Source organism: Elaeis guineensis, chromosome 7 (genome assembly GCF_000442705.2).
Source record: "Elaeis guineensis isolate ETL-2024a chromosome 7, EG11, whole genome shotgun sequence".
NCBI lineage: Eukaryota > Viridiplantae > Streptophyta > Magnoliopsida > Arecales > Arecaceae > Elaeis > Elaeis guineensis.
In genome coordinates, this window is record NC_025999.2 from 84,195,138 (window position 1) to 84,220,820 (window position 25,683).

Consider the following 25,683-nt stretch of genomic DNA (forward strand, 5'->3'; position numbering starts at 1 on the left):
CAATACTTAAGGAAAAAAATCTTTGCTGAACATCCTCAATAGATTGGCATACTTGAATGCAGTTGGAGAGTAGTTGGTAAGCTGATTGAATGCTTCTTTCCTCTCTTTTAGGGATTTTCTGAACTTTCACAGATGTGAGCTTTGAATATTTGAAAACTTAGTTGATTTTTTACCTCAAGAGAAGATTTATAATCTGCATTTGGACTTGAGAGAGTCTTAATATCGATTAAGAGCCGTTGGAGAGTGTTTACTGTGTATTAAATGCTCCAAAAATAGGTTGAAAATTGGCCGTTATGAAGTTCACCCAAAATGGAACGTCTCATGTAGGATGCCTCACTGGCAATGGGACATCCCATGGATGCCTCATTTGGCCAGACAAAAAATTGATTCTCTGTTTTGGTCTCAGAGTCTCAGGGGTCGTCCTATATGGATCATCTCACTGTGTGCTACAAGCCAAAACAGTGCGTACCGGCTAATCAATGAAAGGAGATGATCCAGATGGATCGTTCCAATTTGTTTCAACACAGTTTTTCATACATTTAAGATTCGAAACTTATCAGAATACTTTTAAATACTCTCAAATGAATTTAAATCAATTCGACACTTTCAAAGGGCTTCAAAAATGGCTTCAACTTGTAGAAATATCAACTTTGGCATACTTGATGGATCTTTTCAAACTCAATATTTTGGACTATCTAAAACATCACTAAAATATTCTCCAAAGATAAAAAAACTCATTAGTAGTCTCCTCAAATGGTTTGTGATCATCAAAATCAATTCTTAGAGCAACACGGATATTTTCACTAAATCACTTGGAGTTGATCTCTTCAACAAATCCAAAGATTTACATGGTATAAAGGATGGAAATAATTAAGTTTAAAAAGGGTGTTGGAAATAAATAAACTTAATTATGCATAGAATCAGGAGATGCTATTTGCTGATCAAAGAGACCTTTTATTTTCTCAAGAGATCTTATTTCAAAAGAAGGTATTGGAATTAGTAAACTAAATTAATATTATCTTGTTATTAGCAATGACTTTTAATATTTTTTATGAAATGCACTTAGAATTCCTCTCTATGTATAAAAATCAAAGTGTCATTCATAAATATGACTCGATATTTTGTGTAGAGGGTAGTTAAAGGGTTGTAACATTCTTTATACAAAGGGATATGCTTTAGCCATTTTGTATCAAGTGAGTTGAAGAAGTATCAAACAAAGCTAAAGTTCTCTTCTTCTAAAAAGCTCTATTATCTTCATTCCTTAGTGAGAAATATTACAATACTCCTTTCCTCCTCTATTCATCATAAGTCATAACATATATGGATATGATAATATTTTAAATATCCATACCTGATTCGATTACAACCTACTCCTATCTCACCATCTTTCTATCTCACAAATTTTCCCTCCCATCCATTGCATAGTTCTCGATTATCTTTATCTTTTTGATGATTGCTCCTATTTTCTACGTCACTCAATGCCATCAATATAAATGTGTAGTACTAGAATAGATCGAAGTTTTCAATACTCCAACAACGATCTTTGTCCCGGGATGGTGGTGGTGTCAAGTTTCTAGAAGTGGTATTGAAAGATAATATTGCGTGTATCAAGAGGTGTGATATTTTGGGAACTTGCACCACATTTCAAATAATACTCGATAATATAATAATTTAAAAGAAGGTGCTCATTTAAGTTTTTTTATTGATTGTGTCAAATGTTCAAGTTCAAATGTTACCTTTAATCAGGATTTCTATAGCTGTGATATTTGCAGGAAGGCCATTTCCTCCATCATCTAGTTTTGCAGCCTAATGCTTCGAGATCTTTTGTATTCCAAAGAATCACAAATCTAAAATAATCAAGTTTGAATCTTAAAACTAAATAATTTTGAGTTGATTACTTAACAAGTAATTCAATAACAATTTATGCATATGCTAGGGCAGAAAATAGGTTGGATATTATTTGACTTATCTATTTTTGGATCCAATTCAGATATAAATATTTGAATCTGATTAGATTTGGATCGGCATATCCATTCATTCAATTTTTCTATACATAGTGTCAGATTTTGAAAATTTTCAAAATCCACATATATATAATAAAAAGAATTATTTGAATTATCGATGAAGAAATCTGCATCCTTCTGATTAACTTTCAACAATCCACCCATCGAGATAGAAACTAATCGTACTCTATATTAATGTTTTATTATGCATCATCTAAATTTGTTCAATTATAAGGATATATTTTTTTTGTATGTCATTTGTTAATTCTTTTATGAAAAATTTATCTTTTTTTGCTACGATAGATTTTCTCTTATTTTAAAACACTGTTGTTTAAAAATCAAAAGAAAAATCAATACATATAACATATTCTTAGATCTTTACATAATTTTTTACGAATTCTCTACAAAATAGATAATACCTGATTATTTTTATATTATATATTTTTATTTTAAAAATAATTTTTAATATAAATTGAAGTGGATCAATAATCCAAATCTTTGATTAGGCTTATCTTTATGCAAATTTAATAACTATAAATTTAAAACTTTATCTAGTTAGCTCTACGTCACGTGCGAACTTGATCTCATATTCATCCTTTAATGTAGTCATTTATATTAAATTTTATTAATAAAATCTACTTGAATAATATTGATATAACTAATATCTAATTTGGATCAGCATCAATTTAGAATAAATATTAGATATAGATTTTTTTTTCGTTGATGCAAGATAAGAATTATTCTTGTCAACAAAAAATATAATACATAGTTTAGAAACCAAAACTAATGGATACCTATTATGCACCTAATTTCATGTAGGTGGTCGGAAAAAAAAATGACAATCACGAATACAGGTAAAAAAGCTTGCTTCATCACAATTAAGGGTGCATTTGGTTAGCCATTAAAAAAATATTTTTTTTATTTTTTAATTTTTAAAAAATAAAATCAAAAATAATATTTGGTAATACCATGAAAAGTAAAAGTCAAAAATTAAAAAAATTAAAATAATTATTTTATATGTAAAACAAAAATTTTTTGCTTTTCAAAACTTGCTTTTCTACTTTTTTTTTTTTTTTGCTTCCTTATATCCAAAACGCCAAATCAAAAAATAAAGAGCCCGAACTTTTCTTCCTCGTCGAGCTCTTCACCTGTCGTCCCCAAACGTTGCTTTTTGCTTTATAGCAACATAGTTATTAAACATACTTTTTATTTTTTTACTTTTACTCAATAGCAAAAATAAAAAAAAATAAAAAAATATTTTTTAAAAATCAAAAATCAAAAATCAAAAAGTGTAACCAAATGCACCCGACCCCCTCAGTCATTATGAGCGCCCTCCCGATCAGTGCAATGAGATGTGTCTATTTACCTATCTCTTGATTCGAAATGGGAGCAGATTTGAAAAAGGATCTTAGAGTGTCTAGGGTTGGGCCAGGAGCGTCTCTTAACACCTTCTTTTTCTTCCCATCGGAGTTATTTCACAAAGACTAACCATAGTAAGGGAGAAGGGAGAACAGACATACTTGAAAAGTGCAGTACAATGGAGGGTGCGTTTGGTTATACTTTTTGATTTTTGATTTTTAAAAAATATATTTTATTTTTTTTGATTTTTACTATCGAGTAAAAGTAAAAAAATAAAAAGTATGTTTGATAACTATGTTGCTAGGTGAAGAGCTTGATGAAGAAGAAAGATTCAGAAAGGAAAAGAGAAGAGAGTGAGAAGGTGAAGAGTTCGACGAGAGAGAAAAGTTTGGGCTCTTTATTTTTTAATTTGACGTTAAGAAAGCAAAAAAAGCAGGAAAGTAAATTTTGGAAAGCAAAAAATTTTTGCTTTGCATATAAAGTAATTATTTTAATTTTTTAATTTTTAATTTTTACGATATTATCAAATATTATTTTCTAATTTTTATTTTTTAAAATTAAAAAATAAAAAAATATTTTTTTGATGGCTAATCGAATACACCCGAAGTTATTTCACGATGAAATGGAAATATTTAAAACATGTCACTAACGTAAAAAAATAATTCTAGTCATTGTTGAATCCGATTTCAAAGCCAGAATCCTAAATTCGCATCCAATTGACCAAGGAGAGTGGCTAGGCCAAGGAGAGTGCTGCAAACGAAGTTCCACAGAGCGCGAGAGGGCTCGCCGCCGCCGCCGCCGCCGCCGCCACCGCCCGTGCCCGCCATGGCTCCAGAGCCCGAAGAGGATGCGAACGAGAAGAACCCTGCCCCCCTCGATGAGGACGATATCGCCCTCCTCAAGACCTATGTAAGCCCCTCTCTCTTACTCTCTAACCATCGTCTTTGGATCCGCTTCGATCCAGGATTCCCTATTTTATTCGGTTCATTTTATCTTCCAAACGCTTGCTGGTTCTCAGTTTTGAACCCTATATTGACGTTGCTTGTTGATTTGTGCCGGATGTTTCTACTACTGTTGTTGGTTCTCCGATTTTCTGCCACACTGAGTTAGAAATCGAATAATTTGATGATTTTTTATGAAAAAAGGTCGAATGTTTGTTTGTTAGGTTAATTTTCTGGTATTTCTTGGTCATACTGCCTTGTGCTGCTGAAATGTTCATTGTTCTAGGGTTCGTTTCGGTTCAATTTGTAGGTGTTCAGCTGTGATTATCTGGTTTTTTCTCTGCGCATTAAAATCTAATATTTTGTTGGATTTTCTATAAAAAAGTTCGAAGATGTATTCGTTATGTATAGTTTTCTGTGATCTTTTTCTCTGTCTATGGTTATGCTGCCTTTTTCTACCGAATTCTTCTCTTCTTTTGGTTAGTGCGGTTCAAATTTGTAGGCTTTCATTGCTGTCCTTTCGTTGCCTGACGATTGATCTTCTTTTTCAAAGTTTAAACTGGATAGAGTTCTTCCTCAGTTGGATCTTGTAGCTGAGGATTTCATTCTATCATGTGTTTTTATAATCTTTTTCCCCTTTTTCGTGTGCATAATAGGTTATTCCTGTTTATGGATCTCTATTTATCGTTAATTGGTTAACATTATTTGAGTTGTCGTTACATTAGTTTCTAATCCCATCGCTTTCCTTAAAAACATTAATCTTGAAAGTGCTTGATGACAGGGTCTGGGCCCTTACTCTGCGAGCATTAAGAAAGTAGAGAAGGAGATTAAGGAGATGGCCAAGAAGGTCAATGACCTATGTGGTGGGTGTTGGTTATATTTATTTCATAGAATGCTTTTGTTTCGTCTCTTATAGATTTTTTTCTCTTTTATATTTACGAGATCTTAAGCTTCATAGCATACTGAAGGAAATTATTAACAGAAAATGATCCCTGCTCTTTCATTGGTAGTAGTAGGAAAATGCTTATTGAACTAACCTTTTCACCATTAAAAACTATCTATGTTACTTCCATAGACATGTAGGTGCTCTAGATTGGATGCATTATTTGTAAGACTTGTATAGTGTCGCTGAATTGTATGATTTGTTGAAAACTGCATGGTCACTCTTTTTCCAAGAATGTGACAACTCCTTTTGGTAGAAGAAGACATGAGAATCCCCATTATATCCAAATCTATGTTCTCAAGGTGCTAATTGTCTTATACTTTTATTCCATCAGGGTATAAATCTCCCTAGCGATCTTGCATAGTTGCTACCAGTCTGATTGTAAAGCATGGACATGCAAAATTGATACAGTTTCAAGACAATACTAACAAGCTGATACAACAAATTGAGAAAAAATAGGATATGATATTAACTTGGAGCCCTAGGCAATGTGATTCTTATCGCACAATCTAATATATATATATATATATTAAAATGGAGGCTTTGCATGAGCAAAGCCTCCATTTGACACATGGATAAGGGTTTCATGACATGTGGATAAGGGGTGCGGAGGGGTTTCTTAGGTTTCGGTTGGGCTTTTCTGTCTTTGAAAAATACCCAATGCAAAACCCCAACCATCGTCTAAGCTTCCCTATTTGGCCACTTGAGTTTCGTGACATGTGGATAAGGGGCGGGGGGCATCGCGCTGAGGGGTTTCTGAGGTTCCGTTTGGACTTTTTTGTGTTTGAAAAATACCCAACGTAAAACCCCAACCATCATCTAAGCTTCCCTATTCGGATGCTCCAAGCCTCCCAACCGGTTGGGATTCCTAAGGACGAAAAAAGATAGGAAAAATGGTGAAAAATATAGACAAAAACAGAGGAAAGATGGAAAAAATTTAGGGGTAAGATCTTTATCGTGTGTAAATGATTTTTTTTTTCCGCTTCTTTTTCTTTTCATTTCATTATCTTTTTCAGTGATATGTGGGAAAGGAGAGCACTTGAGAGATACCCAACACAAAACCCCAGCCATCATTTAAGCTTCCCTATTCAGTCGCTCCAAGCCTCCCATCCGGTTGGGACTCCTGAGGATAGAAAAAATAGAGGAAAAATGGAGGAAAACATAGATGAAACAGAGGAAAGACGGAAAAAAATTAAGAGTAAGACCTTTCCCCATATAGATGATTTTTTTTCGTTTCTTTTTCTTTTCATTTCATTATCTTTTTCAGAGATCTATGGGAAAGGAGAGCACTTGAGAGAGATTAGAAGGTTTCTTAGGTTCTGATTGGTTTTTTCCTCTAAGGATACGAGATTTGTGCGAGTTGTGGCGGTGTGAGTTGGTCTCTTGAGGTTTTGAGATCTCTTGAACTTCCCTGAACCTCACATCCCATGCATCGCATGGGGTTATAATCTAGTTTCATATAAAATATGAAAGCAGAATATAAGGCTGGTGAAAGTTCTGTCTGGTCCCCTCTTGGGTCCCATTAGATGACCAGATATGGAATACTCCTGAAGGAAAAGTTTCCAGAGCTTCTCCCCTTTGATGAGGCCTTATTTTTGGCCAATCAGCTTTCATTTGACTGCTGACAGGCAATGTTGATTGCAAATTTTCTTCTGCCCTTCTCCTTTTCCTTTTGATGCCTTCTTTGCAGCAAGCAAACATTTCAAGAGGTCTTTATCTCAGTTAATCCCCAAGAAACATAAAGGGGAAAAGGGTAAAAGCAAAGGAAGGTCAAAGGATAATGATAGTAAGGAGAGGTAGTAGAACAATAAGACGTATGATAGAAGCTTTCGAAAAAGCCATCCTCATCTTCTTATATGTTAAGGTGTGCAAACACTCTTAAAATCATGATCTTATGTGTTTAAGATGTAATGATAAGATATTTGGTCTCAAGAACGTCTCTTAGATGATGTCGCTTAAAGCTTTCAAAACTTTTCAATCCTTGGAAAATTAAATGCAAGCAAATAATTAAAACAAGTGAAAGACCTCTTGGTGCAAGGAAACAGAAAATAACTCAAAACTTAAAAGCAAAATAAGAAAAGAGTAAAATAACCCACTGAAAATTCAATATTAATACTATACCGGAACGCATGAGTTGGAACCATTGAGCCATTTCTTACTCTCGGTGGAATGTGAATAATTACATCTTAAAATTTTGCTATTTTGTTATTCATAACATGAGAAAAATTAGCAAAATACTAGTTCTGCTGCTTTAGTGATCTGCTTAATTGGTTCTACCTACCTTTCTAATTGGTGATCTCACTTGGATCTAACATATTCAATCCTATTTGACACCTCCACCTCAACTGGTTCATTTCTTATCCAATCCCTCTGAATGGTTTCTAGCCATTGATTAAAAAAATAAATCAATAGCTCCTTTTTTGGTTAAATGTACTACATATATGATACAAAAAAATGAAGACAATATAATAGGTAAAGAACAATACTGATATAATCTTATAAATGCTTAAAATCCAAAAAAATAGAACAAGTTAAATGGAAACTGAGAAGTATGTGATGAATAAAAACACAGAACTATCAAATTGCAGAAAAGTTTAATATATTTAACGATAACATCGAATATGATGCCATGCGCAGAAAATATATTTCTTATCTTTTGTAGCATGTAGGTTTTATAAAATACAAAAATTAAATCATTATTCACATTCAACAGAGAGATGTTCAACCACACATTATTTGCAAGTACTTCAGGAATCACCTACGTCAATAATAGAAACTCTAACTACTGTGGTTCCTGTAAGCACATGGCTCTTCACCCCTGGTGGAGTACTGTAGGTACTTTTTTCAATTTCAATACTGATAACATGATTTGTGAAGTGAATGTGATCAGATCATTTTCCATATCTATATTGTAGAACACAAGTTATACCACTTTGACCTTCAGATATCTTACCATTAATCATGAAAATAGAAATATTTTCTTAGTTAAAGTTGATGAAAGTTTGAAACTGTCCTAAAAATTCTTATAGGAGAAAACTTGAAATGCTACTTAAACAAAGATTTTGATATATATATTTAAGAGAAACTAAATCTTAACTTGATCCTAAAACGAGAACAATGTAAAAGCCCTAGAAGAAGTATAAAATTACTAGGGCAGAATCTTGGTACCTGTTATGGAAATTTAAAGTGAAACTTTTCAGAACTTGAACATATTCAGAAAATCTGGAATACCTGAAATGCAATTATTTAAGCATAGAGCTTAGTAGACAAAAAAAGAAAATTCAATTTAAAACCATAAGAGAAACTGAGAAACCAAACCAATGCGACATTTTTAATAATGAAATAATAAGGTGCTTCATCCTTTTGAAAATGCCATGTCGATGTTATTGACTTATGGGTGGTAATAGACGTGGATAACCCAGCAGTCTCAGGTTACCTGTCATTGAATTTTGTGTTTGATTCTAGTAATTTGATCAAATGTACCATCAGGTCAAGTTTTGGAGAACTTTTATTCTTAACATTTCATATGGACAATGAACAATGATGGTTCATGACTGGAAAAGGTAAGTGTGACCTATGTCAGGATTAAGGGCCATGATTTATGTAGTGATGTTGTCCTTATTTAGATTAATTATGGTTGAAAACTTGAGTCTTATATGAAGATATCTGCAAGAGAATTAGTGCAAGGTGAATGGATTGTGGGTGTACAACTTCGGTGTGATTTTATTGTTGTCTGCAGTAGGGCTTAGCGAACATGCAATGTCTAGAACTTTGCTATGGGTGATGTTTCAATTTTTGTTGTTGTTGTTGTTATTGTGAGAGTTTGCAAGGGATAAACTGATTTTATGGTTTTTCTTCAAATGTCAGTGTCTCTGTTGTTGGACTTATTGTTAAGCCTCCAATTCTAAGACTCACTTTGTCCAATCAAATGGCAGGAATCAAAGAGTCTGACACTGGTTTAGCTGCACCAAGCCAGTGGGATTTAGTTTCTGACAAGCAAATGATGCAAGAAGAGCAACCTCTTCAGGTACACTCACTCTATTTTTTATTTTTTATAACATTGAAGACATATTTTTTGCATGTGTATGTGATTAGTGATGTGACAGAATAATTTGAGGTTGATGTTTGTTCTTTTGCATTTGCAAAATCTGAGGCATATTTTCTTCTCTCTGTAAGGTTGCAAGGTGTACAAAGATTATTAATCCAAACACTGAAGATGCTAAATATGTGATAAATGTAAAGCAAATAGCCAAGGTATATTATCCGATCATAAATGCAATGATTTATTGGACTGGTTTATTTTAAAGAACCACAGTTTGGATGACTGATTTATTTATTTATTTATTTATTGCCATATGCAGTTTGTGGTTGGCTTGGGTGATAAAGTCTCACCAACTGATATTGAAGAAGGCATGCGTGTTGGGTGAGGCTAGGGTTTCTCTCTCCATTAAAGAACTTTTTAATGTTTGACTGAAAGCTGTTGACTGAGTTTATTTCATGCTTGTTTTAATCGAGTTATAGAGAAATATCATTGATCGTTTTATTTGTACACCATAAGACATGGATAAGGATATTGGATATAGATACAGCATAGTACAGACATATCAGTAAATCGAGTGTGGAAAAGTAGAATACTATAGTCTTAGAATAGAACAACAAATATGTATCTTTTACAATGTGGAAAAAGGCATCTAGAAAGCATAGAGTATTACCAGAATAACATATTATATACTGTGTCATAGCATCAAAATGTACAAACTCCATTGTCCAGCCATTATTCAAATTCACGGATCACAATTCATACTCCGTAATAATGTTAACATCACAAATTCCAAAAGCAGCCATCATCATTAAAGGCCAATATTCACAAGGAAGGAAAAAGGAAAATAAAAGCCCCTCCTCCTATCCCTTGAAGTATTGGCGGAGTATCTCAGATGTATCAAAGAAGTATCTAAAGCATTTTTTTCTAAGTTCCAAAAATAAAATAATTAAATAAGCACCAAGATGTGTCCTGGAAGTACCAACTAGTATCAATATCTGATACATATCCAATATGGACACAACAGTCAATTTGAAATATTTGCCCTAGTAGTTTATGTATAAATAAAGTTTACTGATTGACTTTTTTAGTTGTATAATTTAGAAGAAAATACTTAACCCCACTCTTTCAGGGGCATGCAAGCCTCATGCTGGTTTGACATGCCGTGATAGGATGCAGGTTCACATGTCATACTCATACAGTCATAGTGAATTAAAAAATAAAGGACACTGTCAATTCTCTAGATCTACATGCTGCTGTCTTGGTCTCTTGTCATGGAAGTAGTGGGAACTGCATATAGGGATTTTTGCTCCTAGAAGGAAAGTTAATTTTGTAAATTTAGAAAAAAATGGTAGCAGCCATTTGCTCAATGGAATTCTCATTTGAAGGATTAGGTAATAGATAGGAAGAGGTGATTGCACGAAGGCAATTATGTAGAGTTGGAGACCTGTTATTGTGACAGGACATGGCAAAATCATATTAAAAGAAAGAAAAGGACAGAAGCGATAATAATAGAACATGCTATTTAGAAGAAATCCGAAGATTATGCAAAAGACACCAATAGCAAGGAACTAAAAGAAAATTAAATTTTTCAGCAAATCATGCAGAACAGATAATAGAAAAGAAGCCAAAACATTTCACAGGTTATTACCATGTAACTGGTTTAATCATTTGTTTTTTTAATAATTTTCTTCTTGTGTGTGATGGTTGATCATTAAAGCAGGTCCTCAATTTTTTATAAAAAAATTTAATAAGATAAATGTTGTGCATGCCTATTCTAAGGTATTTTGATATATTATCATAGTAAAAGACTGGGTTGGAGGTTTTTAAAGTTAAAGGCTTGGATTTAACTCCATTGAGATATTTTTTGGATAATAACACTTGGAACTGTATGGATCATTTGAGATTGGAATAGAGTTAAGAAGGTTGAAATATGATGCATGAATAACTCGAATGAAGTTGATCATTTGGATGTTGTGGTCATTGAATTCTTTGTTATGTGCTGGGACTGATTGGATCCATGAGACATATTCAGACAAACATTTACAAGAAATGTAGAAAGTGATCCAAAGAGTTTCTGCTGCATCAGGATAGATGAAATAATGACCTGTATATTTCCCATCTATTATAGATGCAATAAGTTACCTCTAGCAAGGTCCTCCCGTGCCATTAAGGCTCATTCAAGTATTATCCTTAAAGATATAAGAAGATGATAGATCTGGAAGTTCTTTGTTCACAAACAAGTTTTTTTTCCCTTTTTTTATATTTTTTTTAAGAATCAACACTAGGGTTTTGATACTGATTTTTAAAAGAGTAAGCCTTTCACAGTTCTTATCTTAAGATTGAATTCCCAGCGGCTTCTAAAATGAACTTTCGGTACCCTAAAATGCATCTACTGTACAGATTACGTCTGATTAACTAAAGACCTAGTTTTATGTTTCCTCAGATCTCAGATATAGATATCTAACACCACTATATAATTGTTCTATTTATAGCAAAAGTGATAGTAGTTGTACCCTGCAGTGTAAGTATTTTGAGCACAGATTTGCTTGTTCGCTCTCGCCATAGAGTCCAATCACACTATCAACCCATTTTAGATCACAGGTCGTCTTCTTCTATCTTCATCTTCTATCTTAATCTTCTTCTTTTTCTTTTGGACTCGGACATCAAAAATAAGATCAGAACATAACATGAACCATTAGACATTTGTTTTTAACTGTATTATATGTATTTGTCATTTGTGACTATGACAAATTACATGTAGATAATAGTCAAAGTTATTTCCTGTGCTCTGAATTATTATATTATTCATACATGTGCAATTACTAGTTTTGTGATTCCGCTCTTCTTGATCTAAAATTATCCTGTTTTGCTAAAAAGTCTTTTTCCATCAGAGTTGATAGAAATAAGTACCAAATTCAGATTCCTTTGCCCCCGAAAATTGATCCAAGTGTTACCATGATGACGGTAGAAGAGAAACCTGATGTCACATATAACGATGTTGGTGGTTGCAAGGAGCAGATTGAAAAGATGAGAGAGGTACTTTATTTTTTCCCTTATGTTGAAATCGTTTGCACCCATGGTGTCGGTATTCTTTAGAATTTGAATTGATCCTCAGTAAAACTTGCCTAGATTTGAAATGTCTGTGCAAGTTTCTCATGTCTATTCTGTAGGGATGGCAAAATCAACCTGATCCGATGGGTATGCACCTTATCCAAACCCGGCCAAATCCGAAAAATAGGGTTTGACTGGGTTTGGATTTGGGTTTGGGTAAAATCCGAAAATTATAGTACGGATATAGATAGGGTATGGGTAGTATTGTTTTCTATCCGAACCCGAACCCGATCTGAACTTACGGGTATGGGTAATATCCGAATCCATACCCGAACCCATATCCGAATAAATATGTTTATAATTCTGTTTTGGGAATCTGTTTTGATTGATAATATGCATAAAATTATTTTGGTTGTTTATTTTTTTGTATGGGATGGGTAGGGTTGGGTTTGAGGAAATTGATTATCCGTGGGTATCTTCGAACTTGGGTATGAGGATGGGTATTTCTTTTTTTATCCGATCGGGTATCGGGTAGGATTTGGGTAAGGGTATTAAGTTCGGATTTGGAGATGGGTAGTACAATATCCGATCCAAATTCTATCCGTTGCCATCCCTACTCTTTTCTTATCCGATCGGGTATCGGATAGGGTTTGGGTATAAAGTATTAAATTCGGATTTGGGGATGGGTAGTAGAATACCCGATCCAAACCCTATCCGTTGCCATCCCTACTATTCTGTGTGTACTGGCTCTAAGATCTTTATTTTTTTTGTGTATTTTATAATTCTTTAGGTTGTGGAACTTCCTATGCTTCATCCAGAGAAATTTGTTAAACTTGGTATTGATCCTCCTAAAGGGGTCCTTTGTTATGGTCCTCCTGGTACCGGTAAAACACTCCTAGCTAGAGCTGTTGCCAACAGAACTGATGCCTGCTTTATTCGCGTCATTGGAAGCGAGCTTGTTCAAAAATATGTTGGAGAAGGGGCTCGGATGGTTCGTGAACTTTTTCAGGTTGTTGAACTTCCTGAGATGCAATAGCAAGCTTTTCGCAATAGGAAAATGGTCTTGAGATATATCTTTCAATCTTCTAACATTTTTCTGGTAAATGTGGAAAACTGTGTACTCATTAGATGGCCCGCTCAAAAAAGGCCTGCATTGTCTTTTTTGATGAAGTGGATGCTATTGGTGGTGCTCGTTATGATGATGGTGTTGGGGGCGACAATGAAGTTCAGCGAACTATGCTTGAAATTGTCAATCAGCTTGATGGATTTGATGCTCGAGGAAATATCAAAGTGCTAATGGCAACCAATAGGTATGTCATCTCATTCTGCTTGCCAGTTGCTTGTGTTTGTCATCCAAGATTAGTGTTATACTTAGGATCTCTGTTTCTTTCTGAAGACTTTCCCTGAACCAACTGTATCTGGCAATGAGTACTGTGGGAATCTTTGTATCACCTTTTAGCATGGGTTTCCATTTATCTCTTTTTGTTATGGTACTTCCTTTTTTACTTTTTTTTTCTTGGGGGTTACCATCAAACTAAAGAATCTGGGTTAAGCTTGAAGAAGCCATGACTCTTAACTAGCTATCTGATTATGTCCATAAGCTGACTTTCTGTAGTATCCTTTTATGTCAAATCATCTATATGAAGATCTTTTTGTTATTTTTCCCTTTTAGTTTGTTTAGATCCATGTTGTGTGATATTCATTCTGACTAACATATTTGATATACTTTGTCAAATTTTCAAGCATTTGGAGCTCAACTATTCAAGTGTCTGAACCAAATATGCTTGCAGTAAGCCATCATGGACTATTCACAATTAATTGAATTTGAGGCATGAGTAAGGTTGCTAAACCTAGATAGCAGATTTTCTACTTTAGCATTGTCTGGGTGGTCCTTGATATCAAAAGCAAAACTCACCTCAGGTTTAATTGCATTCATTCCCGAGAGAGTGTTAGAATTTTTTCAAAAAATATATATAAAAATAAAGTATGCAAGCTGTGGCATGATGGAGTCAAACTGTGCTATTCCGTGTCTTCTAGCTGCTGCTTTTGCTGTTTTGACAACGGCATGCACTTCCATTACATGTTGACCTGCTTTCCAGTTTCTTGCTTAACTGCAAGCAGATGCAAAATCTAACCATTATATCTTTTGCTTTGCTAAAAAAATTTCCAGACCCGACACTTTAGACCCGGCACTACTTCGTCCTGGAAGATTGGACCGTAAAGTTGAGTTTGGTCTGCCTGATTTGGAGAGCCGGACACAGATATTCAAGATCCACACTAGAACAATGAATTGCGAGAGGGACATCCGGTTTGAGCTCCTTGCTCGTCTTTGTCCAAACTCCACTGGTAAATTATTGTCAGCGAGTTGTTTCTTACTCCTTTTTCTGGTATCTTATAACTTTTTGATGCAAAGAAATGTTTGTTTTTTGCTTAATTCATTTCTTAATAGAATTAATTTGTTGTATTTATTCTATTCCATGTAACTGCTCATGCAAACACCAATGGCTAATGTTGTGACTCCCACCTTGTGACCGTTATATATATATATATATACACATAGCATACACCCGAATCTTCTATACTATTTAGACTTCTAATTTGCTTTATGGTTGATCATCTAGGGGCGGACATAAGGAGTGTGTGCACTGAAGCTGGGATGTTCGCAATCCGGGCACGAAGGAAGACAGTCACAGAGAAAGACTTTCTTGATGCAGTGAACAAGGTCATCAAAGGCTATCAGAAGTTCAGTGCAACACCCAAGTATATGGTCTACAACTAACAAGAGTCTTGCATTGCACCTGGAAGGAGGAATGAATTGTTTATGTTAATGTGTTTCACATAATGGATGCGTTACTCGAATTGTCAATCATGGATGTGAAATGTGCAAATTTGGGTCCATTGGTTTGTTTGTTTTTTTGGGAGAAAAAAATTATCAATTAGCATGGTTGTTGAATGTATTTCAAAGGATGGATGTTAGTTTGATTATTTCCAAGACAGTCATCACGTTTGCAATGCCATGTTTTCATGCACCATCTCAGTTCTTTATGATAGCTGAGTACATTTACTTGACAATGTGGTCTAGATTGCCTCATTTTCTTTGACCGGCATAATGTTGAGGCTGACAAAATCGAGGGTAGCAGGACTCCCTAGAGGTTTAAGCTTGCAGATATGACTCATTCGGGTTTTAATATACCTTGAAAATGTGCTCTCGTTTCAACATGTCAGCCAATTGATTACCTTCAGACCACCTTGTTGTAAATTGTGAGGCTATAATCTTCCATTGAAAAGGTACGAGACTTTTGATGATTTTTTATCACCTTGAATCTCCACGCGTCATGTCAAGATTAAAAGGTCTGCAATCCTTAATAATTAACTTGAACGTTATGGTTTACTCCAATATGTTGGTATGGTCACACCTAAGCAAGGAGGCTGGTTTTTCTTTGGCAGATTCAATTAGGGAGCCATCCTCTGCGCTCTGGACACAGTTTGGAGAGGAAGATCCAAGGGACCACGTTCATCTCCTAGGAACAAATATGGATCCATCAGATGCCTCAGAATATAGTGTGAGAAAGGATTTTTAGAATATGCATATGGTAAGAGTGAATGTAGTCACAATGTAGAATAGTTGCAATATTATGGTTATGATCATGACTGTTATCGTTCCAATAACGGTGGCACTTCGTTCCATATTGAATTTTACATTCTTCTAGGGAACTCATAGAAGTACAAACTACTGCTCTTAGAGACATTGCCAGACTCTTCTTTTATTGTAGCATACCCATAAGTTCCAGGACAGGTGATACATCAACAGCCACAGTCGTCATCCTTCTTGGCACCAGAACATGCTTCCACAGCTTTACCCACGGTTAGGAAGATCCATGTTCCTCCAATCTTATCCACAAGCCTGGCCAACTTCATCTTGTGAATCACCTGCCAACCGGGGTTGGCTATAGCTAGCTGCAACCAAACAGATTTCAGTAAAAGTTCAAGAGCATTCCCAGGTAGGATATAAATGGACATGTTTCTTCTTTCCTTTATGTTAAGAGAGTTTAGCTTATTGTGTATTTCTTCAAGTGCTATGATTCCTTAAGTGTCAATATTCATCACATCCACAATTAAATACATCATTTAGTTGATTATATAGTTCACCTGTATGTTAACAGAGGTGAGCTTCTTGTGTAGTTCTTCAAGTGCTGTGATTCCTGAAGTGTCAATATTCATCACATCTGCAATTGAATGCATCATTGAGGCGATCATATTTGGAAAGGATGTACATATGGGTATCATGTTTTTGAGCTCATGAGAATTTACTTGACATGTCGATAACTGCTGATTGGAGACTCTTTCCACCTTTCTCCGTATCATCTTGTTCTTCTAATATCTGTCGTGTTATCCTGTAACAAAGAAATTCGCTTGAAAAATTATGTAACAACAGATTGGCCATTCATTTAGTATCCTCGAAGGTTATTTCTTAGGAGTATCTTTCTCAATTCCAGCAATAGTCTTCCCATGAATGATATTTTCCATCTTGATTCCAGTAAATTGCCTTACCTTTCTCTTATAAAATTGGCGTTCATGAAACAAAGGAAGGATGATTCGATGTGAATTATCAGTATGCCAGGTGTTTCGGTGGCTTTTGGATACTGTCTCATACTGCAGAAGATGTCTGTCCCTTGAATTCTTCCAAGCATTTCTATACGAGGTCGAATTGAGTTTATAATGATCCTAATGAAGGATATAGTTACCTGCAAAAGTTATAGCCTTCTAAGCAACATAGACTGAATTCACGATCAGAGCAGTCTATGGCTGATTGGTCTTCGTTGTCCAGGGAAATATAGATGATTGAATAGGACATGGAGTTGATGATGACCTTGATGAACAATTAATGAACACAAAAGTTACAGATTCCTTGATGATGACCCTTTTTTTTTTTTTTTTCTCTTTTGATCACAGCAGGAAAATAGTGCTAGAATTACACCAATGAGAAGAAGACATTAAACTAAGAATTTAGATCAGGATGATGCCTATGTTGACCATATACTTGTGCAACTTCATGGAAATATGTAATGATACCTTGAGTAAAGGTACAAAATAAACAATACATGGGATTAAACTGGGTATTGAGGTCCAATGATCTCACCGCAATTAAAAGACCGATCTCCACTGATCCAAATAAAACACCAAGGAATGCTCCAATGCAAGCAAGGAAGTCCATCTTGTCGACTTCCCATATGCTGCATGCTTCTTTTATATCAACAAGTCCAGGGAGGGCCGAAAGAATAATTGATGCGAGTATCGCAACAGGGGTATAGTACAACAGCCTTGTTAGCAACTCTAAGGCTATAAAAACTGTGATGGCCATGACAATATTGGAGATTGTTGTCTTGCAACCAGCGCTGACATTTACGGCTGTTCGAGAGAAAGAGCCTGTGAATTTCCAACAAATCAGTTGAATCAGCTCAGTCAGTGATCTAAAAGTGAGAAAAACTTTCGATGCTAAAAGAAGGTTATTCTTGTTCCATCGATATCAAGATATGTCATGTTTGGTTGACTTCATTCTTACAGGATGCTCATATGTGATTTGACATAGAACTTATTATAGACAGCACATGAGAAGCTTGAAAGCAGGCCTATTAACAACTGAAGGCAACAATTTTGATGTTAGTAATACCTCTGGATTGCATCTATACAATGGCACAGTCAGCTGAGGAGTCTAATACCACCAACTTGGGTAGGCTTTTTAAATCATACTTTGCCATCTTTTTCCTAAATGGTTAGAGGAAGATAATGCAAATTTTACCTTTGTTTTCTGAGAAATACAGAGGGAATGCAAATTTTAAGAACCTGGAACCTCTCCTCATGCACTGAGCAGGGGTGCCAACTAAAGGACTCAGAACCTCTTTGGTGATCTCAACAAATTGCAATGAATGTAATGCAAAATATTGGCATATTTATCTATCTGTTTTTCATTAATTTTAATTCTAGGACATTAAATACTGTTTCAATATTATGATTGCCTCTTTCAATTTGAGCAAATTCTCTTGCAGTTTCTCTTGAAAGGTCTAACTATTAATTATCCGAAAACTCTATTCACCTGTTGCAACATAGCAAGAGGATAAGGATCCTGCAACGTTCATGAAGCCCATAGCCAACATTTCCTTGTTGCCATCAATCTGGTAGCCCTTTGTGGAGGCAAAGGATCGTCCAACAGCGATGGCCTCCTGAAGTTATATGGCATATGGCAGTCAGATCTTGTTAATTGTATTGTCACATGCATGTATGCATGATTATTATTGCCAAATTTTCATGAAGACAAACCGTGAGAGCGATGACTGCACAGAGGAGACCAATCTTTGCGCACTCCCCGGCAAATGGTCCAGTAAGCTGTATTTGTTTAGCTGAACTTGGATTCAGGCCACCATCAACATGTTGTATAATTTTAACGCCGCGCTTATCTGCTCTTGTCACTAAGACCATAAGAGTTGACAGGATAACAGACAGTAGAGGAGCAACAGCAGCCAGCCAAAAGAGCTTCTTGTTCCTTCTGGCCTGAGAGCAGGATGGCATGATGTTATTAGCTGAATTCAATAAATCCAAATGGCAGAGAGAATTCTACAATACTTACTAAAAATCTGGTGATTAGGATGAAAATAAGGAATGAGCAACCGAGAAGGAAATTATCTGGGTGCCACTGTTAACAAAAGCCAAAAAGCAGTGAAGTTAAACACTGTCAAATGAAAATAATTAAAACACAAAATGTCCTGAGTCCATCAATCAACCATGAGGAAGATGATAATTCGTAGTTTATGGTGATCAACTCTAATGGGAGCAAAGGCCATTAACTTTCATCAGTCGAGGAGTAAAAGCAGCAACATATGCATCTACTTTGCAGGTGCAATACTCTTTCTTCTTCCATTTTTTTTTTTTTTTTTTTTTTATCAAGAGAAATATGGCAGGAGTACCACCATCCTGAGTCAAATTCAAACTCCCCATGGAGAAGAGAGGTGTCTACTTGCTGAGAAAGGTCTGGTTGGCAAGTGAAATGATTTCGTATTTATAAATTTAACTGGAACACAGTGATGAGGACTAAATGTTCCAAGTGGTCAGAAAAAGTGTAAGCTTTCTCTGCCATGCACTTATTCTCACTATCAACTTATGAAACCACATGCCTTACCAAAAAAATAGAAAAATGAAAATAATCATGATGGCATTTGGACATAGAAAATCCTGTTGGAATTTTGGGTTTCACCATTTTTGTTCTTCCAAAAGAAAGGGAAAAAAAAAAAAACTTTGGATTTGACATGACTTACAGGATGATTGACTGCAACCAAAACAGCCTTTATGACTGAGACCACATCAGTATTGTTTGTGAAGTGACTAATCCCAAGTAGCCCTTTCAGTTGTTGAAATCCTATTACGATTGCTGCCCCTCCCATGAAGCCAACAATGGCAGCATGTGAAAGAAAGTCCACTAGAAAACCCAGTCTGAGAATGAGCGAATAACACAACAGGTTACCATTCATGTTAAACATCGATTAAAATGACCACCAAAAGATAATTAACCAAGATAAGATATCCACCTGAAAATTCCAAAGGAAGCTTGAAAGATGCCAGCAAAAAAAGTTGCAGTGAAAACCAGCTTCTTGTATGCATTTGGATCAACTGATGGGTCCACTACTTTCTGTATCATGGAGGATACAAGAAGAGAAACAACAGCAACAGGACCGATCGCTATATCTCTCGAAGAACCCATTACAGCATAGATCAGAGGTGGTACAACACTTGTATCTAGTTGGAACCAATGAGACTTGATGTAGTTAGTACCAAGAAACACACCACAAGTATAAACATACTAATAAACAAAGAAAAGAAAATCCCATATTTGTTGCCATGCTTTTCTTGAACGTCTCAGATATGAAGTATTGGGCAGTAAGTAAACAAAGTGGAAGCGTGGATAGAGATATATATGATGTGAATTTGATGAGAAACAGAAGAGGCGTAGATCTGAATTATAGAATTAGCCTCCTTTACATGAGTATGAACTGGATATTAACCAACAACTTACAAAGTCCATACTGCGGGCTAAGCTTTGCTAGATTTGCATATCCAATGCTCTGCAAAACAATGAGACAGCTTTAGGAGCATGTAATCATATCTAAAAGATAGTTCGATGATTAATGTAGCTCATGTTTTTACCTGTGGAATCCCGAGGCTTGCAAGGGTTAAACCAGCCATCAAGTCACTTCTAAATGACTTTAAATCATAGTTCCTTGCCCAACGAAGGATCGGAAACAAGCTATAAAGTGCTGAAATGATGCATTTAAGTGGTGAAGAAGACTTCTTTTGTCGAGAAACACTAACTGCTCCTCTTGCCGCGCTGGTTAGCTCATCCCAAAGAGAAGGAGGCTCTGGAGTGTTCAGCACCAATGATTCAGTTGGCTCTTCACCACCATGCTTTGTTACAGAGGCAGGCTCACTCGCGAAGGACCCCATCTCTTCTTGAAGTCTTTGGGAGAACTCTTGCAGTTCCATCTCTACAAATAGCTATTGTTTCGGAGGAAGATTCTTACAAGTGAACGGACCATCACAGAGAATGATAGCCTGGTAGTAGATTGCGGTCATGGCTGGGTATTTGAAGGCCTGAAGCTCCAAAAAGTTGAAAACATACGAAAGAGACAGGAAAGGTGAGTTAGCAAAAGTGGCGTGGATTTTAAGCACATTGTTCATTCAAGGAAGAACAAGTTGGATGCAAAAGATGCTTTCTATTTTGGGGTTCCTGAAAATTTGCGTGATCCCAATGATTCTCGATCTCATTGTTATGTAGAGATAAGAAGTTGACTAAATGATTGCGCTGTTGATGAACTGATTGAAATGCTGACAATGTAATATATATATATATATATATATATATATATATATATATATATATATAGAGAGAGAGAGAGAGAGAGAGAGAGAGAGAGATATATAGATACATATATATATATATATATATATATATATATATATATATATATATATATATATATATATATATATATATATGTGTGTGTGTGTGTGTGTGTGTGTGTGTGTGTGTGTGTTGGAGCAGTATCTCTTTGATGACAATCATTTACTTTCTTTTTTTTTTTTTTCTGTGGACCTGCCATTTACCTACATTTTCTTCTCTGATATTTTTAAAAAGACATTTTCATCTTTCAATTAAGCAATTCTCAGTATATACGTACTTATAGAACTTGTGGTCCAAATGTGCCCTCGCAGACTGAGAGAACTTACCAACGTATATCAACCTTTCATCCTTCTGAAAGAACATAAGACTGGTCAACTTTTAGCACCGCTTTTAGCACCGAAAAGATGGCACTAGAGTAGGGACACTCAGGTAAAGATCCATATGATCACATACAGAGCCAATTGAACCAATTGATTCATTCACCTTATGTTTTGGATGCCCTTCTGTGGACAAGAGAACTCGGTCACTTCTTCTCATGTCAGCTTCTACGATATGCTTTCAATGGAATGCCTGCACCTCTAGAAAGCTAGCTTGTCATCTCAACACACATCCCTCAAAAGGGTCATGATAGAAGATCTCTATCACCAGGAAGACTATTGCTTCTGCTGATTCCCACTAGAAGCATCCCTGATAGTGGAAGCCAATGATAGTAATTCTTGTCCTAGAATTTCTTTGAAACATGACAAGTTCTATAAGTACGTATATACTGAGAATTGCTTAATTGAAAGATGAAAATGTCTTTTTAAAAATATCAGAGAAGAAAATGTTGGTAAATGGCAGGTCCACAGAAAAAAAAAAAAAAGAAAGTAAATGATTGTCATCAAAGAGATACTGCTCCAATACACACACACACACACACACACACACACACACACACACACACACACACATATATATATATATATAGAGAGAGAGAGATATAGATACATACATACATACATATATATATATATATATATAGAGATATAGATACATACATACATACATACATATATATATATATATATATATATATATGTGTGTGTGTGTGTGTGTGTGTGTGTGTGTGTGTGTGTGTGTGTGTGTGTGTATTGGAGCAGTATCTCTTTGATGACAATCATTTACTTTCTTTTTTTTTTTTTTCTGTGGACCTGCCATTTACCAACATTTTCTTCTCTGATATTTTTAAAAAGACATTTTCATCTTTCAATTAAGCAATTCTCAGTATATACGTACTTATAGAACTTGTCATGTTTCAAAGAAATTCTAGGACAAGAATTACTATCATTGGCTTCCACTATCAGGGATGCTTCTAGTGGGAATCAGCAGAAGCAATAGTCTTCCTGGTGATAGAGATCTTCTATCATGACCCTTTTGAGGGATGTGTGTTGAGATGACAAGCTAGCTTTCTAGAGGTGCAGGCATTCCATTGAAAGCATATCGTCGAAGCTGACATGAGAAGAAGTGACCGAGTTCTCTTGTCCACAGAAGGGCATCCAAAACATAAGGTGAATGAATCAATTGGTTCAATTGGCTCTGTATGTGATCATATGGATCTTTACCCGAGTGTCCCTACTCTAGTGCCATCTTTTCGGTGCTAAAAGTTGACCAGTCTTATGTTCTTTCAGAAGGATGAAAGGTTGATATACGTTGGTAAGTTCTCTCAGTCTGCGAGGGCACATTTGGACCACAAAAATTTGTAGTTCGTGAGCATAGATATCATAGTATTATTTTTTGTTTTTCGTTGATTGATGTTATGTTATCATCATGGTATGAACTAATTACCTTGAAAGAGAACAAAGTCTCCAATAATATTCAGAAGATGGTCAAAGTTTTAGATGAAGGGTATCAATTCATACTTCAACAACATCTGTTGCAACCGCAAGAATGATAGCTACGATGGATCATCATATTGCTATAAATTTCAATTTTCCTTCTTTTTAAATGGATCGAATTGAGATTAAAATATTTGGACAATATTTATTAGCAATCAACTTTGATTGACAGCAGAAGCGGCAGTAACAATGACAAAGACCAAAATAACAGAATGTAACACAATAATTCAAGAGAATCTCAAGGATGTGGCCACCGCAATGCAATGGATCCACCACAATCGTGACTAGCAATAATTATGGCTTAAAGGTTGTTATTTGCCTAGATTTGTTGGAATTAAGTCTATTTGGAATGAAATAATAATTAGCATAATAAATATTATTTGCCATCATAATAAAAATAATATTTAATAATAGAAAGATAAAATGCCCTGGCACCCTGCTCATCCACTAAAAAAAATTTCCATATAGCTGGTACAAAGATTTGAACTAAAAATATTTTATTTTGATGAATAATGAATCATTAAATAAACAATCATGTTATTCCCATTACAGAACTGCTGAGAAATGACCATGATTTAAACTCTTACTAATACACATAAAATAACTAACTCCATCTAAAGTCGGGTCATTATAAACCAAGCATTCAAATCGAAGAAATTTTAAGTCAGTCATAGGATATTGCAATTGTGCTTTTATCATCTAGAAAAACTCATCTCATTTAATCATATATATATATATATATATATATATATATATATATATATATATATATATATATATATATATATATATATATATATATATATTGAGGTTTTTATGTTGGCAGATCCTCTATCCACCACATGTAAATCTCCTTCCACTATAGGAATTGCATTAAATTTGGGAGGGGAACCTAAAGTGCCCCTCATATATTGGGAGGATATAGAGTTTTCCATGGGAAGTAAAGTGAGTCCATTGAAATACTATGAAATTGTGATTCATATCAGCTTCAATCCTATTCCATTGATACCAAAGTCAAGTACAAATATTTGTGCTGAATCAAATGCTCATTTGCCATAAAAGAGAAATATAGAAAGATACCTCATTTATTAGCTGGTATTGTTATATATAAGAAATTATATAACTCCCTAGAAAGAAAAGTAGGGACATCTTAATTCTCAAATACTATAAAATAATTCTGTAGGCGGTTTCTAATCGGGATCTCACAAATCTATCATCCATTGCAGTCTCCTCCTGCAAGAGACCTCATAGGAGATCTTATATTTGCCCCAATTTCTAATCAGAATTTGAACATTTTTAAATAATTTTTGATCAAAATTTTATATATTTTAAATATAAAAATATATTTTTTCATGTATTGCGTAGGCTATATGTTAGTTTATTAGTATAAAGAAAGCTTTGGGCCCTACTTTTGTCCAAGAACCAAACAAGACCCCATCCAATGATCCAAACACCGAGGCAGAAAAAATACGGGTTCTTTGTATGATCGATCATTGATAGTAACAAAGACAATACTGCATGTCAGGTCTCGGAGCCTGTTGTTTCCTTTGTCACCAAGTCCGTGGAGGTCTTACCCAATGACAAATCGATTGAATATTGGTCCATCGATTACTTTGGTGAGAAGCTGTGTCTTTGCACGTTTCCCAGCCTTGGAGCAGGGGGGTGATGCGTGCATTCACGAAAATGTCGGTGCCGTTCACGGGTTGGTGGCTTCTTCCTCTTGGATTTCCCTGGCACCCCCACGTTGGAGTGTGTGTTGGAAGTATCCTTCTCACGAGAGAGTTTTATCAAATAAAAATATTTAAATAATAATTTTGATAAATTTTGAATTTATCTAAACTATAAGGTAGGGATAAGGAAAAGAAATTTGAAGAATCTGATTGGATTTGTTCGTTAATTTATGATGCAGATGAAGAAGAAAAAAATTCTCAAGCATATGATCAATGTCCAAAGATAAATTTTCGATCTTCGTATCATTGTTTATCAGAAATTGTGTTTCAAGATTCGACTGAAATATCCTCTCTTCAAGAATAATTATGGAGAGGATTGATAGACTTTTCAAAACTTAACAAATTAAACAGAAACAGAATAGTGTCTAAGCACCAAAAGATGAAGTAGGAGAGAGAGCAAAGACTTTAGAAGAGAAATATGATTGCTATTTTTCAGTGCTCCATACCATTCAAACTCGTAGTCTTATGTAAACTATGGGAGATGTGGATGCTTTGACCGATCGACCACGATAGAAAATGATCGATCAAAGAAAGATACATCTATCTGATCAAATGGTCAATTGACTATGATGGTCACGATGATTTAAAATAAAAAGATAAAAATTAAAATAAAATATAAAATTATTGTACCATCATGCATGCACATCATATTATGCTACATTTTCACACACGTGTGAACCAAGCTGGCACGCACTTGTGAGGTGTAAAACCCACTTTCCTCCTTAACTCAAGCAAGGTGAGCAAGAAGAGAAAGTATGTAAATATCAATAAGAGATTATTCCTTTCCAAT

General features: G+C 35.0%; 2 protein-coding genes across 3 annotated transcripts; one reads left to right on the forward strand and one right to left on the reverse strand.

The window, feature by feature from the left end:
* The first annotated feature begins 4,052 nt into the window (after nucleotides 1-4,052).
* Nucleotides 4,053-15,356, forward strand: LOC105048605 (26S proteasome regulatory subunit 7A). The gene is made up of 10 exons (XM_010927953.4): nucleotides 4,053-4,271; nucleotides 5,085-5,166; nucleotides 9,182-9,273; nucleotides 9,423-9,500; nucleotides 9,608-9,669; nucleotides 12,180-12,324; nucleotides 13,130-13,348; nucleotides 13,468-13,649; nucleotides 14,510-14,685; nucleotides 14,961-15,356. Exons 1-10 carry the CDS (start codon nucleotides 4,188-4,190, stop codon nucleotides 15,116-15,118), a joined length of 1,278 nt encoding a protein of 425 aa, XP_010926255.1. The 5' UTR covers nucleotides 4,053-4,187; the 3' UTR covers nucleotides 15,119-15,356.
* Nucleotides 15,357-15,945: 589 nt separating this feature from the next.
* LOC105048606 (low affinity sulfate transporter 3) lies at nucleotides 15,946-21,014 on the reverse strand. Of its 2 annotated transcripts, XM_010927955.4 has the most exons (12): nucleotides 20,536-21,012; nucleotides 20,405-20,453; nucleotides 19,920-20,127; nucleotides 19,650-19,824; nucleotides 18,965-19,030; nucleotides 18,658-18,888; nucleotides 18,434-18,560; nucleotides 17,480-17,766; nucleotides 16,891-17,084; nucleotides 16,651-16,733; nucleotides 16,489-16,565; nucleotides 15,946-16,296 (listed from the first exon to the last, which is right to left on the reverse strand). In XM_010927955.4, exons 1-12 carry the CDS (start codon nucleotides 20,869-20,871, stop codon nucleotides 16,144-16,146), a joined length of 1,986 nt encoding a protein of 661 aa, XP_010926257.2. In that variant the 5' UTR covers nucleotides 20,872-21,012; the 3' UTR covers nucleotides 15,946-16,143. The 2 variants fall into 2 exon arrangements, 1 of the variants encoding a protein (XP_010926257.2); XR_002164991.3 differs by lacking the exon at nucleotides 16,891-17,084 and having other exon boundaries at nucleotides 16,079-16,296; nucleotides 20,536-21,014.
* Between the last annotated feature and the right edge of the window lie 4,669 nt (nucleotides 21,015-25,683).

Coding starts and splice junctions, on each gene's coding strand:
- LOC105048605 (XM_010927953.4), top strand. CDS start 4,188: ATGGCTCCAGAGCCCGAAGAGGATGCGAACGAGAAGAACCCTGCCCCC. Junction 9,670..12,179: donor GAAGAAGGCATGCGTGTTGG/GTGAGGCTAGGG, acceptor TTTTTCCATCAG/AGTTGATAGAAATAAGTACC. Junction 13,650..14,509: donor GTGCTAATGGCAACCAATAG/GTATGTCATCTC, acceptor AAAAATTTCCAG/ACCCGACACTTTAGACCCGG.
- LOC105048606 (XM_010927955.4), bottom strand. CDS start 20,871: ATGGAACTGCAAGAGTTCTCCCAAAGACTTCAAGAAGAGATGGGGTCC. Junction 17,767..18,433: donor CTCTTGCTATGTTGCAACAG/GTGAATAGAGTT, acceptor GGAAATTCACAG/GCTCTTTCTCTCGAACAGCC. Junction 17,085..17,479: donor AGATCGGTCTTTTAATTGCG/GTGAGATCATTG, acceptor TAACTTTTGCAG/GTAACTATATCCTTCATTAG.